Below are 18,452 nucleotides of genomic sequence, written 5' to 3'. Positions count from 1 at the left end.
TTTAACGCAGTTTCGCGCGCTCGAATCTTCCACCGTTCGAGGATCCACGCTTCGCGATCGCTTCGAGTAGGAAAATGATTCCGGGATCGTTTCCCGGTTCTCGAGAGTATCGATTCACCGTTTCGCACCGATTGGAAGATAATTGCGCCCGTGGTAACGCGCGTAACGCAAATTATCCCGCGACCTACCGGAAACGGAAGAAGGAGAAAAGACGCGAATACCAGGCCCGGTTTCCAGGGAACTCGCGGATGCGAAATAAGTTTTCTCCAGGCCTTGGTTCGTTCGTTCGTTCGTTCGTTCGTTCGTTCGCTCGCTCGCTCGTTCGTATCTCCTTCGTTGATTCCGACGACGAATGGGGTCATCCGCAAAGTTTTTCCACTTTTCGAGCGGGAAGTTTCACGACGAGGGGAATTTTCACGTACGATCGTGCGAATTCAAAGTAACCTAATGCCCTCTCGCTTCCTCTATCTCTCGCTGTCTGTTCGTCCTCGGCTCGAAACTGTCTCCCGCAGCCAGTCGTCACGGTCGAACGTCGAGATACGTGAGAATCATTATACGTTACCCTCCTCGGGTCACATCCGAAGCGATGGGAGCTTCGAGAGTGAATTTGTCGCTCGTCCTTCCATCCCCACCTCCCATCTACCGCCAAGTGCTTCGAGGAGTCTATTTTACGGACAAAGGTAAAGAAGAACCGTCGTAATAGGTTCTCCTGAGCTGTGGTCCCCTCTCAAGATTTCGTATTATTCTTATTATTTCATCGTTTAATCGAGAAACCGGTCCAACCGCTATCGAAAAAAACTGTTCACCGTTCGTTTTCTCCGTTCGCGATCCTTTCAATTTTAAATCTCGTATCGGAGAAAAGTCGTCGTAATTGTCGACCGAACCGCTGCGAAATATTAACGCGTTCAACTTTCGTAAAATCGTGGCCAAGTTATTCGTTCCTCGACGGTTATTTCGGTTTCGCGTAGTTTTCGATCGCGAAACTCGAGGTTACTTCGAGTTCGAGTTTTCCCCCGTGATCCCGGTACACAACTGGAACAACTTCGTGAATTACCAGATTACCGCGATTTCGCTTTATCGTCGCTATGATTATTTTCGCATCGAAGCTCGAGTTCACGGTAAGGTTTCTCCGTAGCTCGAGAAACGTCACGCGACTCTTCCTTCGGATTGGACAGCGGTAGTACAATTTCGATCCGTAATCTTTCCGGGGATTCGAGACCCGTCGATTTTCCATGCGAGTCGCACACGCCGTGAAAACTTTTCTCGTTGCAAGTTCTCGCCCGCAGCGCCCCGCGTCCCAGCGTTTCATTACCCGGAAGCGACGTGGCTACGCTGTAACGATCGAAACTCCTCGCGATCGATGAATTTTACCTCGCGGCGATCGAGCGGGCTTTTACCGCGTCTTATCGATCGTAAATTGGGCGAGACCGTGGGCCAACCGCGTACAGAGCAAAAGAGAGAGAGAAAATGAAAAAAAAAAATTAAAAAAAATAATGATCGTACCACCACCACCACCGCCACCACCACCACCGCCGCGTTAATTGATCGTTCGACGCCGCGGCGAGCGTCAAAAACAGAACGTTACAGCGTAATTAGTTGTGCAAAGTAATTAGTCCTGTTCGTAGAGAGTTGTCGATGCGCGCTGGCACGCGCGACAGTCGGCTGAAAGCTTCAATTTGCCCCCAAGTGAACGTTATTAAAACCGACGTAAATCAAAAGCTCGAGCGTTTTACCGCGGCGAAGGAATTTACCTTCTTTTCAGGGAAACCTTCGACGTACGTCGCGGAGAACGGTCGTTCCCCGTTTCTTTTTCACCGTTCCCTTTTTAACGCACGAAGAATTATTCGTTCGATCTATCAACGTTTCCATTCGACGTCTTTAAGAAATACGGTTCGAGGGGCGCCCGACGATATCATTTTCGCACGAATTCGACGTTTCCACGTGGAACGAGGTTTCGCATTAATCGTGGGTAACGGAAACACTGCAACCGACGCGCTCCTGTTGATACCGAGAAAAATTTGCATCGTATCGGGCGCAGGAATTAGTGCCGACGGTATACGAGATCGGATGGGAAAGAAATTTATTTAAAAAGTTTGAATAATTCCAGGTTCCACCGTTCGTCGATACAACCGACTATGTTAATCCCTCCCACCGCAGCGATGATAATTGACAGGCAAATTTATTTAAGTTTCATCGAGCTTCGCCCGTGGAGAAAGAAAGGAAGAACTTTTCGGAATATTTTAAGGTAATGGAGCCGTATGTACGATACCGCGATTCGTAACCGAGTGGAAAATTCCTCACGGGCCAAGTTTCGCGCCGCCCGGGGAAAGTAAAAATTGAAGAGAATCGAAATAACGCCTGCTTCGAATTATCGAGTAGGAAACGAAAACGTACGATCGTGTCGCGTCGCTTCGGATCGCTTCGAGTCGCGTCGAATCGATCGAATCGAATAGGGCTGGAGTTCGAGGTAGAGGATCGAGGCTGCGAACGAAAGAAAATCGAAGACCGAGACGAGCATTAATGTCCGTCACGTTCTCCGGTTCATATTTCTTCCGCCATCGATGGGACGGGCATTCTTAAGCTCGGTTCGCGCGCGAGAGAGAGAGAGACATTTTGGTCATTAATCGAAGTTACGGGAAACGGAGAACTAATAATAAGCGGATAGACAGAGAGGGAGACGCGTGCGCGCGTAAACCACGGATAAAAGTGTCCAATTTGCAAAACGAGTGGAAACGGCGAGGACGGTGGAAAAATATTGTTCGCGGACCGTTCGTAACGCGTTCCTCTATCTCGAGGGAACTATTTTCCGAGAACCCGTACCCTCGAAAGGTCTCGCGAGCTTTTTTTCGAAAATTTAAACCCTACCGGCGGTGAAAAACACCGTGATCGTTGCAATTTGACACCGGCCGCCGGAAATATCGTTGCGCGTTTCCACGACGTTCGGGGCACTTAAAGAAATTCCGAGCGTTTTCGAGGCTCTCGAGACTTTCAAGATCCTGGAAATTCTCGAGTCTTTGAAATCCATTCGGACCGTTACGGGAGAATAAAACATTCAAGGTTTTCAAATACCCCTGGCTCGGAGGTGTAGCCCCGGCACCCATTATACACGCCCGGCTCGGAAAAAAATGTAAAATCGTTTCGAGCGTTTCGAGAACAGGATGCTCAACGCGGACCAAACGTATCTCGCCTACCTACGGTATACTTCGAAACCCGCGTTTTGTCCGTCGAAATAACAATTTTATCGGATCAGGATGGTTCCCTTTCCGTTTAATTTCCGGTATTCGGTAAATAAGACCGCGCGAGGTCGCCGACCTGCCATTGAATTTTTAAAGATTTTTCTTGCGAGGAACTCGACAATGGGCAGAGTCACCCGCTAGTTAGGGGTACTTGGTAAGTAAGAGTACGAGGGGTTGCACGACCCACAAGAGAATTTTTAAATATTTTCTTGCGAGAAACTCTACAATGAGCAAACTCCCCCTAATTAACGAGCGACTCTACCGACCCGGGTTCGTTTTACTTGCCGTGCCTTTGGATCTTCGATTTTCCGAAAACCGATAACGAGAAACGAGTTAACGATTCGCGGTGAAAAATCGACGAGACTCGACGTCGAAGATGAAAAAAAAAATCGCCCGATCTCGAGTACCGCGACCACGAATTACCTAACGAGAAACGCGCGATCGCCAGATTCCGTTGTCAATATCCGGCATTGCTTTCACAATGGATTCGCTTCGAACTTAACCCACGATTCACGGTTAACGCTGAAAGGGAATAAAAAAAGGATTGTATGCCGGGGGAACTGTGTCATCTTGGACGTCGCTGTGTGTGTACGTTAAAGGAACGCTCCACCGAAGAGTTTGTACGCTGACCGAAGCGAAAAGACTTGGCAAACTCCGCAACTTACGCTACGTACGGATGAAACGTGGCATTGTTTACATTGAGAAAGATAAAAAATTAAAACCGACCATCGACGGAGCTCGGTTGCTGCTTCTCGTTCGGGTACGTTTACGCGCCAAAGGGATTCCGTCTCTGTTGCGTTCTGTTTTTTTTTGTTTTCCTCTCTCGTTTCGTAACGCGTTATCGTCGATATCTTCGAGACGCCGTTTAGCTCCCGTCGGCGTGAAAATTGGGCGAAAAAAGGAGGAAGGAAAGCAACGTAACGCGAAAGTTCATCGGAACGCGTGTAAAAGCAGGCAGTAGGTTGTTAGCGAGAGCTCGATACGTCGGGAGCAGGGATTAAACGTCGTTACACGCGTTTCTCCTCGTACGAGCAAGGACGAGGCTCCGCACACCGGCAATCCCGTGTCTGAAATTCCCCGCGTTAAAACGACGATAACGCGCCGAACCGTGAGTTAGCGTCGTTTCCGGGTGCATATTAAATTCTTCGTAATATCGCTCGCGGAACGACGGTGCGTATCATCTCCCATAGTTTTCACCGCGTGTCTGCCCTATCGTTTATTCATTTACGGTTGATCGGTGCGGGCCGATTGTACGAAACGGTTAGACCGTTTCCACTCGAGGCGTTTCTTGAATTCCCACGATCCACGTGGGGGGAGAGAACGCCCTGGTAAATTATCAAGCATCCAGATAATAGAAACGTATGTACGCGCGCAGCCGGCGGATATTAAAAATTACGTTCGTAGAAGCGAGTCGAGACGGTGTCGAGTACGAAGAAATATTCGAGACTTCGACCCAACGTTTCTCACCCGCGAGAGAAACCGCCCGGTTATTTCCCTCCGCGCCCTCGACGAGCGAAGAGCTATGACCGGTTATTTATGCGAGAACATTTTTTGAGACGCGTTAGGACCGACGAACCGCGGAATTTCCTTAAACTCTACCAACGCGTTTCGTTCCTTGACAATTTTCAACCGCTTAATTGGACGACACGTTCCACGCCTCTCTTTCTATCCAATGTCGTTCACCGTTTCGGTTCGCCGGTTTCCTTTTCGAACTCCTTTGGAAAATTTATACGTAATTGTTATATGAACTGTAATTTTCCGGTGGCGTATTTTCTCACAAAAGGGTCTCTAGCCGTATTACGGTAATTAAATAAGCGGCGCCTTTTGTGTTTGATATTTCCACGAGGAATGATAATACGTATTGCTCGACGACTTAGAAAAGATCCCCCTAACGCTATTTAAAAGATACAAGAGTCCGGACGAGCGACGAGAACTATCGTGTTGCCAAAGAATTAAGAACTTTTAATACCTCGGAAGTTGTTCGGCCCAAGAGACCGATATTGTGCAACTTTTGGTCCGACCTCGCCAACAGATGGTGTAAATAAAGATGTTCGGGAAGTAGCGCGAAGATGCCACGTACGAAAAATCGAGAGAAAAACCGAGCTCGCCCGAACGTTCGACGATAGAGAAGGGGCGTGACAGGAGTTCCCCCACCTCGGGGATCTTTTTCGATCGGTCGAGCTATAGATCGATGAAATCGAGCGTACGGCGAACAGGGGTGTCTTCGAGTCGCGAGACGAGCGAAGGAAACCGTGATATTTTTATCAACGTCTTCCCGTGCGTTCGATCACCGCCACGTCGTCGCAATCGCGACATCGTGGTTGGAATTCGAGGCGAATCGCGATGTAACTCGATCGTTGCGAACACGATATACATATTAGCAACTCCGTGGCGTGTATCGCGCGACTTGCATCCGCAAGGGTAGTTATCGCGCGCCCGATGGGTCGAAAGGGGTTAGAGGCGTGACGAAGATGCAGTTGATGAAGTGCGGAGAAGGGCAAAGTCGGAGTAAAATCTTATCATCGATATCCACCGGGATTTCAAGTGCCAGGTAAACACACTCGTATTTGAGATTTCCCATGCGGGGTTGACGGAGTACGGAAGCACAGGTGGATAGCGGTAGACGGACGCGTGGAAGAGAGCGAGCGAAAAGTGTGGTGGAACACCGGATCGGGGTAGGGAAAACGAAGAAAGTAAAAGACGAAAAAGGAACGAAAGAGCGAGCGGATCCGGTGAGTGGACCGTGTTCCTAGACGAATGGATTAAAACGAACAAAACCGGCCGGATGTCCCTCAAGAGATCTTCATCCGGAGGGAGAGATTTCGTCCGCGATGCCGAAAGTCCCGATCGAACGCGAAAATTACGTCTTTGGTCCGCTTCCGTTTCGACCGTGCGCTCACGGACGCTCGCTCCCCGTTTCCATCGGCCTGACGACAAAATTTCATTAACTCTCCGAATACCGAAACGAAGAAACAATGGATCCCCGCTGCAATTGTCGTGCCGACGTCGACACTGGACATATTTTGATCCGGTTTTTTTTCACCCCCGAGGAGCGCGCGATCGTTACGCGCGACATAGAAACCGGCAAATAAAGCTGCATTCTATCCCGCGTCGAATAATAGGTGACTGCTACACGCCTGGGGAATACCGTATTTATCCCGCGTGTCGGTACTATTAATTGAAAATTCCCTATGCCGCCCGGCTGTGTTTCTGCTCCGCGGGTGTTCCCGTATCGCTCGAAATAATTTCGCGCCGCGGTAATTCTCGCGTGGAAACGCGGATTCCGTCGCACAATACCGCGGACTGCGTTTCTTTCGTACGCGAGCCGCGACTGGTGTCGCACCGTCGATCGAATTTACGAAAAAATTTACGCTCGAGATTCGAGCATCGCGATCTGTACGGGAACACTATTTTCTCCCTCTAATTTCAATTTTTTCAGCGCGAGTTCCACGTACGCGAATCTATCGTTTTAATATACCAGCGTTATGCAATTCACGGGGTTCGCGTCACCGTTGTTCTTTTGTTTCGTCGACGCGTCAGTCGATTTCGAAACGCGATCACCGATCGGTCATCGTCTGGTCCAAATTAAGGGTTGAGGCCTCGAAAGACAGCCGAGCCGTTTCGCTAAATTATTAACCACGTCGTCCAATTCTCCGGTTTCCGGCGCGCGTCTTCCCTCTGTTTTTAAACGCCCGCTTTTATACGCCATCGATCGAATCGACGGATTAATTAAACGCGAATTTAATTAAACAACCTGCAACCCGCGCCACTGGAGCTCCACCGTCTGGATAAATAAAGTTCGGGGTGCGCAAGGATCCGAAAGAGACGGCCGGAAGGAAGCCTCGAGGGAGATCGAGGCCAAAACGCGTGTTCCTTCGAGAAAATTGATCGCCCGAGATTACGAGCAGTTACCGATCGTTGCAAGATGGCTATCGAGGATAAAAAGCTGGCCGAGAGGATCAAATACGCCATGAAGCATTTGTCCCACAAACAGTACACCTCTCTGCTGGCAAGGCCCAACTGGAGAAGAATTCAAAGGATGAACATACACACTGTCGTGAGTCGCCATCGTGCTTCGTTGATACCTATATCTATATCTTGCTAATTAAAAAGAAAGATTGAAAAAAAGGGGGAAGGAAATTCGCGAGTTATTCGACAAAGTATACGAGCAACGAATCTTGCGATTTATTTCTATTCGATGGATATATTATACTTTCTGGTGAATTTTTCGCGCGAAATCTCATCGAACGATACTTTCAGGCAAATCCGTTCACCATCAAACCCTCGGCCCTGAGAGCTCGCGCCTCCAAGCGAATCAAAATCATGGCGCGACCGAAACACGTTACCAGGAAATACGATCCGTCGTGAGTAATTACACCCGATATCGTTCGCAATCGAGTTCGAGCCGCTTCGTAGCGAAACTGTCCCTCGGCTAACAACACCGATACCGTTCTCGTAGCAGAATGCCACCATTCTCGTATCTACGTATACACCCGAAAACCCTCGAGGCCAAGATCACGAAACGCATCGCCGATCTGGCGCTACCTAGTAAGAGGTGATTTTCATTCATCGGGGCCAGCCGAGAGCCAAGAAGGTAAAGGTCCCAATCATCGTTACACGTTTCGCGCCAATCGGAACGTTGCGATCGAGCCCTCGTCCGGGATTACATCGTAGCTCTCCTGTATTTTTCCTCGAGTCCCCGTACCCGATAGCCAAACGCTGGAACTTCTATGTATTAGTTATCGACGTATTCGCGCAACCATGCTCGAAACCTACATTTGACGCGAGTTCCTTGTTTCGTTCACGCTCGATCAAAGAAAACTGTTCGAGAAAAATTGCCGAGCGATTCGTGCAACGCGTCGTCGGTTACCGATTTCGCGCGAAACTAACGGTTCTACGTTGAGAAACGATTCGCGAATCCTTTCAAAACGCTCGGAACACGTACACGGACCGGTGTACCGATCGGTCGTCGGTTTTGTTTGCGAAATTTTTTAATATCGCGACAATCGATGTACAATGAACCGTCCCGGTGTCGATATTCGAGACCGCTCGAATACCACCGCTTGTCCCAATTCCTGGACGCGATGAAATAAAAAAACACATTCGAGCGAATTGAACGTGATCGAATTCCTTTTCAACGAAACGTTTAACGCCACTTGGTCGTGTTTCGCGAAACCTCGGACGTTGGAAACGTTTGGATCGCGTAGCGTTCGGTCACGCGCGCACGCGTTCAATTCGAAACTTTTGCTTCGGCGAACGATGGATACCAGGAAAGGTGCGAAGTTGCGGTTCCGGTACGGGCATCGAGGCAAGACGCAACGATGATTGGGTCTCTGTGGGAACAAGGCGCGGTTTACGACACGACGATCCTTGACGAGTCTCTCGTTCCTCGATCAGTCAGGTGCTGGCGAACACGAGGTTCCATGCCAGCGGCGTTCTCGCCGAGTTGCTGTGGAAGATCCAGAACTCGCGGTACCAGAGGTACCGATTCTTCTGCAACGCCAGACACCAGCGAGAAACGAAGAAGAAGTGAGTAGACGACGTCGACGTACGACTTTTACTCTCTGCCCCGAAGAATCAGCCGAGTTCCACGTATCGAGTACCTCGCCGGAGGAAACAACGATCGCGAAATATTCGGTTCGGTTCCGCGTTGTCTCACCGCGAGCGGAGACGGATCTCCGAGAAAGCCGTGGAAGACGCGGAGCGGGTCGATCTTTCGACGGAGAAGCGGGAAAACGGGTCGCGGAGGAACGAACGTAATCGGATTGTCCTTCGAAACGCTTCGCGCTCGCAAATGCGATCTCGTAAAGTCGGATTTGGATATCGGCGGTGGGAGCGTTCCCCTTGGACGCTCGAACGCTCGAACGCTCGAACGCTCGAGACTCCGGGGCGTTTCTCAGCTCGCGCGTGCGGTGCTCCGCTTTTATTTTACGCTCCGCGCTCGTATAGCGTGTCTCGGTTCGCGACCCGCGAACGCCCGAATACGAGGGCTCGTCGAACGCTCGAGCGATCGATCGTTCGTCGCTTCGATTCGGCTCGAATTTTTCACGAAGAAGAAGCAGCGTACTCGGATTACCGCGAGCTGGAAAATCGTCGCGAAGAACGCGAAAATCCGTCTGTCCCGTCGATTTTGCGCCGTTGAACGGAGAACCGGGATATTGACTTTCCACTTTCCGTGCCGACTTTCACGGGTACCCACGTTACCGTTAAACTTTGTACGCAACTCGCGAACAGTTAGCAGACACAAGTACCCTAAATGTAATTATTAATAGTGCCCAAGGGTGTCTCGAAATTCGCCAAACAAGCTCCAGCGCATGCTGCTTTCTGCTCGTCCCCTACCACCGAAACCCTCGCTGGTACACGGACTCTTTCGTTCTCGCGTTACCCGCGGAGACCGATCGTTCGCGGGTTTAAACGAAAAGAGATCCGTTTCTCGTGATTCGATCCGCGGTTCTCTTCAACGTTCCGGTCAACGTTGTCTCGTTTTGCAGACAGAAGATACTGGCCAGGTTGCAGAGGGTGATCAAACCCAACGAATGGAATCAACACATGGCGTTCATAGACAAACTCTCCGCTCCGAAACTACCGCCCAAGCCAACGTATCCCGTACGCGTAAATTTACATACACTTTCGTGCATCGCGTAGTCACTCGACACGCCCGTTTTTACTATTTACGTGGTCGTTGAATCGATAGGAATTTTTTGATCAGGACCGACAGCGTTCCGGGAGATAACTTTCCATTTTGAACGAGGTCCGACGACATAAACGTTCAACGATCTCGGGCATAAAAATTTATATCGCGCGTTACCGGGACACCGTGCGCAAAATAAACTCGGATAAAAGTCCCGATCGACCAATGAAAAGCGAGCAACGTTTGATCGGTTACCGGTTGAAATTAAAGAGTAAAATTTGATTCCCGAAACGTTATATTTCGAAACGATCGAATCAATCGGGAATACGTGAATCGCCACGGGTCGAGCGTTCTCGTCTTTCGTCCCGATGAAATTTCCACGCGGCTGTGGCCCGGGGTACCAGCTTCGGGCGATACAAATTTTCATCCTCGAAAATCGTACGTACGCGTTCGTTAAAGGTCGTTGAATTCGTTCCGGGAAGGTCGTCGTCGATGGTCCCGGCGAAAATAACGGGGCTGGTGGAATTTTCGAGAAACGATGCGCGCTTCTGTCCACGAGGAGTATAATTTCCCCGTTGTCCGACTTCCCGACACGGTTCGCGTCTCTTTCGCTCGCGTAGCCTCGAAATTCACCGAAAGCCCCGACCAGGGTACGAAAGTCGAGCGAACACGGACGAAAACAAAAGAGCTCGAGTCTCTAAGTTATTAGTCGGGCGTTGCCCACGCGAAAACGGAAGTGCCGTTGATTCTCGATCGGCGTCGACGGATCCTCCGACACAACGTACGATACGTATTCGTCGGTCGTTCCCACGGCACCGAAAACGTCGATGAAAACGTAACGGGGTCGTGAAAGAGTAGACGAAAGAGAGAGAGAGAGAGAGAGAACCGCGCGTAAACGTTCTCTCTCGTTCCGCGCGTGGCGAGCCTCGTCATAGAGGGACGGAACGGAAAAAGAGACGGTAACAAAGGTAGTACGTTTCGACGACGATGATCGATACACGGACCGGTGAATTGCAGGGCCGAAGAAGGAAATGGAGACCGGTGAACATGACGAGGATCGACGAGCTCGCGGTGCCGATGATCAGGAAGTCCCCGGAAACCAGAGATCCGTTCGTGGTACCCAAGAGCGCTCTCGTTTACAAGATCAGCAAAAATCTGGTGAAACTTGCGTTCCCAAGGACTCAACGGGACACGGGAACGCCCCGAATCCCAGGTTCTGTGAATCCTGCTGCTTTGAAAGCCATAGGTACACCGAACTTATGATTTTTCCCCAACGAAGACCGTTTCGTCGAATCCGTGCGCTACCAAATTCCCGGGAGAGCGAAACGACGAGACCGACGATATTCCGGCCGGGTAATAATTTAGCGAACGTTTAACGATGTCGATGTCTTCGGTGAACACGACTGGGGGACGAGATCGTGTCGATTAAATTGCATTTAATTAATAAACACGCGATTATATTTATACGAGATTCGTCACATTTAATTAATCCTTCCATTATGAGCTGGACGTAAATTCGGACGCTATCGATCGCGGCAGCCGGCGGAGAGATTTCGTGCACCGTGAAGGTATTAAGGAAGACTTATTTTCGTTAGTTTATTTCGTGGTAGGGAATGCTACACGATCGGTGTTTACAAAAAAATTTGATTTCTTCTCGATGTAATTAAAGCTTCGTGAAGTGCTCCGTCTCTGCCCCCTCGTTTGCCAATGGTGCTTGCATTCCCCGAAGATGTCGGCCCGATGAAAGTCGAAAGTTAAATATCCGCTAGACTGTTACCCAAAGTCTGACCTGAAATTATATATGTATATATGTATATATATATATATATATATATATATATATATATATATATATATATATATATATATAATTAGTTTCGATGTTTCGAGCGCCATTGCGCGGTGCTCGTTAAAAAGTAAGCGCCGCACTTGGACGTGTCTCCTCGACAGACCTAACCCAGTTACCGGACTCGCGGATTCTTAAACTGTCAATATCGTCGCGGGCTCGAGGAAAACGCAACACGGGAAACGGACGAGTTAAAAATTCACCGATTCGGTACGCTCGACTCGCAAACGCGATCGCTCCACGGTGGAAATCGACGAAACTTTTCGAGGGATCCCCGACGAGTCTAGAAGTCCAGGAATCGCTATAATTTTCCTTCTATTTCGGTTCCGTGGGAGTTCGCGAACCGTGTAAACGGCGAGCAGTAATTAAAACGATGTTTTCCATGATCAAGCGGACGAACGAGAAAACGGTCGCTTCGCCCGGTCACAGAGAGATCGTTAACTACGCGCGGTTTAGAAAATACTCGGCAAACAAGTTTCGCAATTCTTTCGCCGCGATACGTTCTTTGTATCCTTATCGATGGAATTGTCGGAACGGTGAATATTTACGGGGCAAATGTTCCGATTGTTCCCTCGTTTTCTTCCACCGCGTATCCAGAACCGTGGCAAGAAGGGTACAGAAGTAACACCGGCCCATAGACGCCTCTAGAGGGGTAGCAAAATTTCGAACAGATAATTTAACGCTTCCCCGTCCGCGTAGTTTGCGTAATTACCTTCTTACGACAAGAATGCAAAATTTGCATTGCTTCCTCACCTGGAATATCTCTCTTCCAAAGGGTCTTTATCCGTGCGATAATACTAGTTGTAAACACACCCATGCACGGTGTATTTACCCACAAAATGTACGAAGGACCTCGTATTTCATTAGCTGCTCCGGACGTTGAAATACCTAGACACGATCCTGCAGACATCCTCGGTTTCGGTGGAACGAAAATTGAAATATTTGTCCCGGGAATATTTATCGCTGGCACAGTTTCAACGGGGAAACAACGAAAACAATGATCGCTGCTAGCGGACAAATTTATTATGTTTTATCGAATATTCTCCGAGGTGTTCGCAACGAAAACGATCGATCGTTTTCAACGGGTCGGGAATTATGGTCGATTTTACGCAACGAAGCAACGTCTCGTTCCAGAAAAGAGAAATGTTTTCCTTCGGATGCTGAACGCGCGGCAAATGTAAATTCTCTTCGAAATTTCCTCATTAACAGGCAACCGTGCTTCCACGAGATAAGTTTGCGGACCTAACTCTTTGCATTAGCCAATTACCCGTCCGGACTATCCGGTGAGTCCGACTAAACGGTCGTTTTTCCGCTCACCAGGCAACGCCCGCCGCCGAGTGAATTAATTCTCCTTCGAGCCATTTGTCCCGTTTTAAGGGACGAACGTTCAAGCGACAGGATGCCGATGGTCTTTAATTTCGCAGCTTCTCCGAGGACGATACTCCTAGCGAAGCCTACGGAACGACCGGCGGGGATAGAGACCGACGTCAAGGAGAACGCTTTCAAGGTCTCCCCGAAAGCTTTAAAGGCCAAATGCTCCCGGCGGTTGAAATTTCTGGCCAAGCCAAAGAAGTACAGATGAGCCTCCCTTCGACCCGAATCTCATCCCGGAACAGTTCCCTCTTTGTTTCGTCCTGTCTTGTATATTGTTTGTACATCGTCCTGTGTGCGTATCGTCCCCTGTACCGAATGAAAGATACCCTGAAAACTCGTCCTCGCGGTTTCTGCTTTACTCCTTCGCTGAAATTATCTCTTTTATTTGTTTTCTTCGCGTAACCGAGTCGTCGATCCGAAAGTCCACCGTCGCGTCTCAAGACGCTGCTTCGAAGATATTTTCCGAGCGGAACCGCGTCGACTGACAAGCGTTTTACCGTGTCCCGTCGAATACGACGAACCAATCTCCGGCTCCGATTCCTTCGAGTCAAAGTTCCACCGATTGTTTCATCCTTGAGAACCCTCCGCAACCGGTTACAATCGTTCCGCTGCGAGGATCCCGTGGACGGGGCGCGTCTACGCTGCCACGGATCGCTTAATTGCCTAGTAATTAGTCGCGAGTCGATTAATAAGCCTGGTGGAGATATAGTTGAATTTACACGGGGGAAACGCAGCGGTGATTTAGTCGTAGGCTGTCGCATCGCTAACGAGATCGAGATGAACAAACGATACGGTAGCATCTCGTTAAAACGAGGCATTTCTACCTCGATAAAATGTACGGGATCGTCACCATTGTGTGCGGTGGTTACTAACGCAAATTAGAAATTGTTACGTTGCTCGTTCGATCGGTGAGAATGTTCGATCGTTTCTTTCTAACGTTTAATGATCCACGATGGTTTACAACGAATTACTCGTAACTATTCCTCTCTATCTCCTCCGTACGTCTACAAAAGTTTTGTCAAGATTCTACTCCTGTACAATGCGACCGCGTAGCGCCTAAGGTAGCGGTCCCTGACGGTGGAGGACCTAGCATTCTTATCTCTCGGTAATTCGGTCTATAACGATTCGACGCTACAATCTCTGCACAGTATGCTGTGCGGTGGTAAGTAACGATTAGAGAGGGAAGCAGTCTCACGAGAGGCCCCTACACGCTGGACACCGCTGATACAGAGAAAAATGGATTACGTTCGTATTTGGTCGCATTTTCATCGGGAGAATCTCGTCGATCCATCGACGACACTCTCGCGAAGACGCAACGAGTAATATAAATATTCGCGAGTTCGTATTTCTCGTCGAACGGTTTCCACATCGCTGAACCTTGGCTCGAGATACGAAAGGTCGATTTCAAGAACAAATTTGCCACCATCCCTCCTTGAAGCGTTTCGAGCGAACCCGGCGCTGCGCGCTTTAAGGAGGGATTACCGTAACGAATCGAGTCCATGCCTCGACTTAGCGTGTTCGGTTTGTCGGCGGGGGGAGGGGGTAAAAAAAAAAAAAAGAAACGCTGGTGCAAGAAGTCAATCCCGTGTTTCGGAGAATAACAGGTCCCATGGGTCGGTACGCGGGACAATATCTTGGTCGAACAACGGCAAGTGTTCGATCGTGATACGATCGAATTAAAAGCGTTTCCCGGGCACACCATGGACCGAAACGCGGAGACAGAAGAGTTTCTCCGGACTAATGGGGGGACGAGCGCGCGTAAAAGCGTCAGAGGTGACAGAGGAAAAGAACACAATGGTGATTCTATATCGGCGGACAGTGTGTTTACACCGGATCGATGTCTCGCGGTACATCGGGAGCAACGATGTTCGATACGTGTCACGTAACTCCACGCGGACACGACGTCCCGCGCTCGATAGAAATTCGATAGAAAAGAGTTCGAGCTCGCCTCGTCGAGCTCGCTCGGTTGATCGTTTCCACTCGCGGGAACGATTTTGTAAATAGAAGACCGAGAAGGTTCTGCTCGGGGAGAATCGTGAACCATTGTTGGGAACAATCTTTTTTTTTTCCATTCTTGTTGTCCAGGAGCATCGTTGCCACGACCAGGCAAATTTCTTCGATTTTTACAATCTGATTCCTTTCCGCATTAGTCGGTCCCCGTTCTCTTGAAAAAGTATCGGGTCTCGGTGCACGAAAAATCACTTTTTTTTCTCTTTTTTTAGAAGCAACAAGAGAACCCAACCCGTACCCCTTTGACGTTAACGTGTTTTCGCGAAACGGTAGAATTCAGGTCTCCAAACATTGGACGGGAGTATCCTCGATAATTTTCGAAACACGAGTAATTAAAGTGTATTAACCCATTTTCGAGATCGCTGTGACGCAAATGTAAAATCGTGCGCAATTATTTGTCGAATTTTATCGTGCCGTGTGGAAAGATCCACCGGAAACCGATGTTAAAAAATAACAGAAAATCACATAAAAGATTAAATAACGGTACTGGCGGAACTACGGTCAAAGGTATTCTTCTTTTTACGAGAGAAAAATTATACGTTCGCGAACGAGAGCAAAAAAGTGTTACAACCGCGAACTTTTCTACCATTGCTTGGAAAATTACATCGCGCGTAACGTTAACTATTTACGACTTCGTAATTATGTAGTATCCGCGCTAAGTTTTACGTACCGATCCTTTTGACGAGCAAGCGAACGTAAAATGTTCACGGACTCGCGAGCACCTCGATATTTTCAATGGAGGTATCAAAATTACTCGCTCGAGTAAACGATCGATTCGGAAACAGAAAATATCAATGCGCGTCGCGCGAGCATCGATTTCGCACTGGATCGAGGGTAATCTTCGTGAGAGGAGAGCCACAAGCTTCGTCGAAAGTCGTGGAGTCCCCCGATCGCGACGAACGTCCAAGATCGTATCCACTTCTGCCTCATTCTCCTTCAATTCGATTGGAAGCACCGTAGGGAACAAACCGGAAATTCAGACCGAAGTGAAACCACTGAATTCCAAACCAACCCTCGATCAAACGCGGGGTAATCCTTGCCTCCTCCTTCTCCTCTTCCATCGAGTGTCCGTTTCTTGGTGCGTATTCGTCCTTTGGCCATCCCGTTGGCAAAAAGAAACAGCGACGAATAATCGAGAATCGTTAGAAAACAACGCGCGATATCTCCGTTGCCGAAATTAATTCTCCGCGAAGACGCACACGCGTGTAACTCGCGAGCGGAAGAGTAACACGGTGGGCCAACGTTTCGACGGTCTATCTTCATCCCGTCCGCTTTCGATGTCGGTCGTAAAGACATTACAGGGTTTTCCTTCGATACAGTACGACCCATACTTCGCCTTATTGGAAATTCTTTGCAACGACCGGGAACTATTGGAAGCCTCGAAGCTACATACTGTCGCTAATTGAGATTTCGCGGAGTACACTGACTGGGCAACCCGCGCGGAATTCGTTCATCGTATTATCGAACACGATTCCCAGCCCTCCCGGCGATACCGTATTTCATATCGTACGTAACTTTGCCCGCGATAAAGACGTAGCAGTCGGTTATTACGTAAAGTCTATTTTATCGGTGAATATCCCCGTATAAACGGGACACGCGCGTCGCGACGCAACGTCGAACCCGCGAACGGGAAAGAAAACGGCTGATAGCGCAGTTGCATCGGGGAAGCAGTTGCGACAGAGGGTGTGGAACCCTTTACAAATACACCCGCCACCGCGTGACGAATGGAATGTAAATGCAAAGGATCGCGGACCAACGGAATCCTCTTACGATTCCGTCCACGTTCGAACACTCTTCTGCCTTGGCTGTCGAGGCAAACCTGTCGGGCTTCTTCCTCTCCGCCCCGCCTTTTCTAACGTTCGACGCTTCGAGAACTCTGTCTCGTTTCCACGCGCCCCGATGCACGAGACAGACCGGCAGAATTCCGACTTGACATCGGGGAAAATTAAAGACTCGGCGAGAATGGACGTGAGCCGGCCGGCCCGTAGACAAACGAACCCGTACACACCGAGCAAAAGCAATTATTAAACGAATATTAAGTACACAACGAACGGGTAGGAAACTCGGATAATTCCCAGTGCTGCGATTAATCCCGACGTTGGTTTTAGTAAAGCCGATTCGTTAAATAACACCGGGCGTATTTTCGAGAAACAATTTCGTAGCGATTAATCAACGGAATGTTCTCCGCGTTAATAATCACCGATGTAATCATCTGTGCGTGTATATGTATATATATATATATATATTTTTTTTTTTCTTTCCGATTTCTCGACGAAAAAAAATGATTCCTAGAAGATCGTTTCGAATCGACCGAAAAGGCTCGTGACTCGATCTCGGGAACGATTCGAGAGCGTTGTAAAAAATGGTTCCTTCGAAGCGAAACGCGACTATTATTCCCGCATATTCCGAGTCATCGTGCAACGGTCCGAGGGTTGGTGTTTCTGCAAGCTACGCCGCTTTAAATCGTATCCAAGCGAAACATTCGTCGAGCGATAGTCGATGGTTTCGCCTTTATTGGATATTGGAAAACGTCCTCGCGCGACTGGAAGCGTCCGTTCTAAAGGCTGTGGCCCTTGGAGATCAACGGGATTTTGCGGCCACCTACGATCATTGTTCCGACCCGCGGCTGTTCCAGCTCGACCCGTTCTCGGTCCCGTGGAAACGCGAGCTTTACGAGATCTCTCCACGCCGATGACGAACACCACGCCCGAGCTCCCCCGTCCCCCGTAAATTGTCCAACTTCCTTCCTGCATTATGTATGTCTACCGACGTAGCGTTTCTGGGACAAAGAACGCCACGGTCACCGTAGTTCCCGCGACCCTTTAAACCGTCAACCTACGGAAAAGCGCTGCGATCGAGAATCGATCCCCGACCGAAGGGTTTTCGAACGTGTCGAAACAGCTAAGAAAACGAATCGCGAATATACTTGAGGGGTAACGCGATCCTGGACCGCGTCAAGTACTCGGAGAAGAAAGGTGTATCGTTAAGGAAAACACGACATAAAGGGAATAAGTGTCGAGTAAAACTTTCGAGACTCCAAACATCCGGTTCGGTACGATTCGCGAATCCCTCTCGCGAAGTAGTTCGAAGAGCTCGAAAACGATCGTGAAAGTATCCTAGAGAGAGAGAGGAGTACCGTGGATCAATGGAAATATGTTTAATGTTGATAATACGATTAACGATAATAATAGCGAGGGAAAAGAATACGTCGAGTCGTTTGCAAATTCTCGCGAAGAAGCAACGAAAGAGCACATCGGAACGATCGTGAGAGTATCCCAGAGAGAGGGGAGGATCGTGGATCAATGGAAATATGTTTAATGTTGATAATACGATTAACGATAACAATAGCAAGGGA

At 49.0% G+C, this 18,452-nt stretch overlaps 1 protein-coding gene across 1 annotated transcript; it reads left to right on the top strand.

The window, feature by feature from the left end:
* The first annotated feature begins 2,248 nt into the window (after window positions 1-2,248).
* Theg (Testicular haploid expressed gene) lies at window positions 2,249-13,295 on the top strand. The gene is made up of 10 exons (XM_076321011.1): window positions 2,249-2,260; window positions 2,380-2,570; window positions 2,666-2,681; window positions 7,174-7,293; window positions 7,497-7,600; window positions 7,696-7,791; window positions 8,634-8,765; window positions 9,728-9,842; window positions 10,885-11,113; window positions 13,138-13,295. The coding sequence occupies exons 1-10, from the start codon at window positions 2,249-2,251 to the stop codon at window positions 13,293-13,295; spliced, it is 1,173 nt and encodes a 390-aa protein (XP_076177126.1).
* The last annotated feature ends 5,157 nt before the right edge of the window (window positions 13,296-18,452 follow it).

The sequence above is a fragment of the Ptiloglossa arizonensis genome, chromosome 9, assembly GCF_051014685.1.
Source record: "Ptiloglossa arizonensis isolate GNS036 chromosome 9, iyPtiAriz1_principal, whole genome shotgun sequence".
Taxonomy (NCBI): domain Eukaryota; kingdom Metazoa; phylum Arthropoda; class Insecta; order Hymenoptera; family Colletidae; genus Ptiloglossa; species Ptiloglossa arizonensis.
This window is presented reverse-complemented; position numbering and strand designations above follow the sequence as displayed.

Coding starts and splice junctions, on each gene's coding strand:
- Theg (XM_076321011.1), top strand. Junction 7,294..7,496: donor GGATGAACATACACACTGTC/GTGAGTCGCCAT, acceptor CGATACTTTCAG/GCAAATCCGTTCACCATCAA. Junction 11,114..13,137: donor TGCTGCTTTGAAAGCCATAG/GTACACCGAACT, acceptor TTAATTTCGCAG/CTTCTCCGAGGACGATACTC.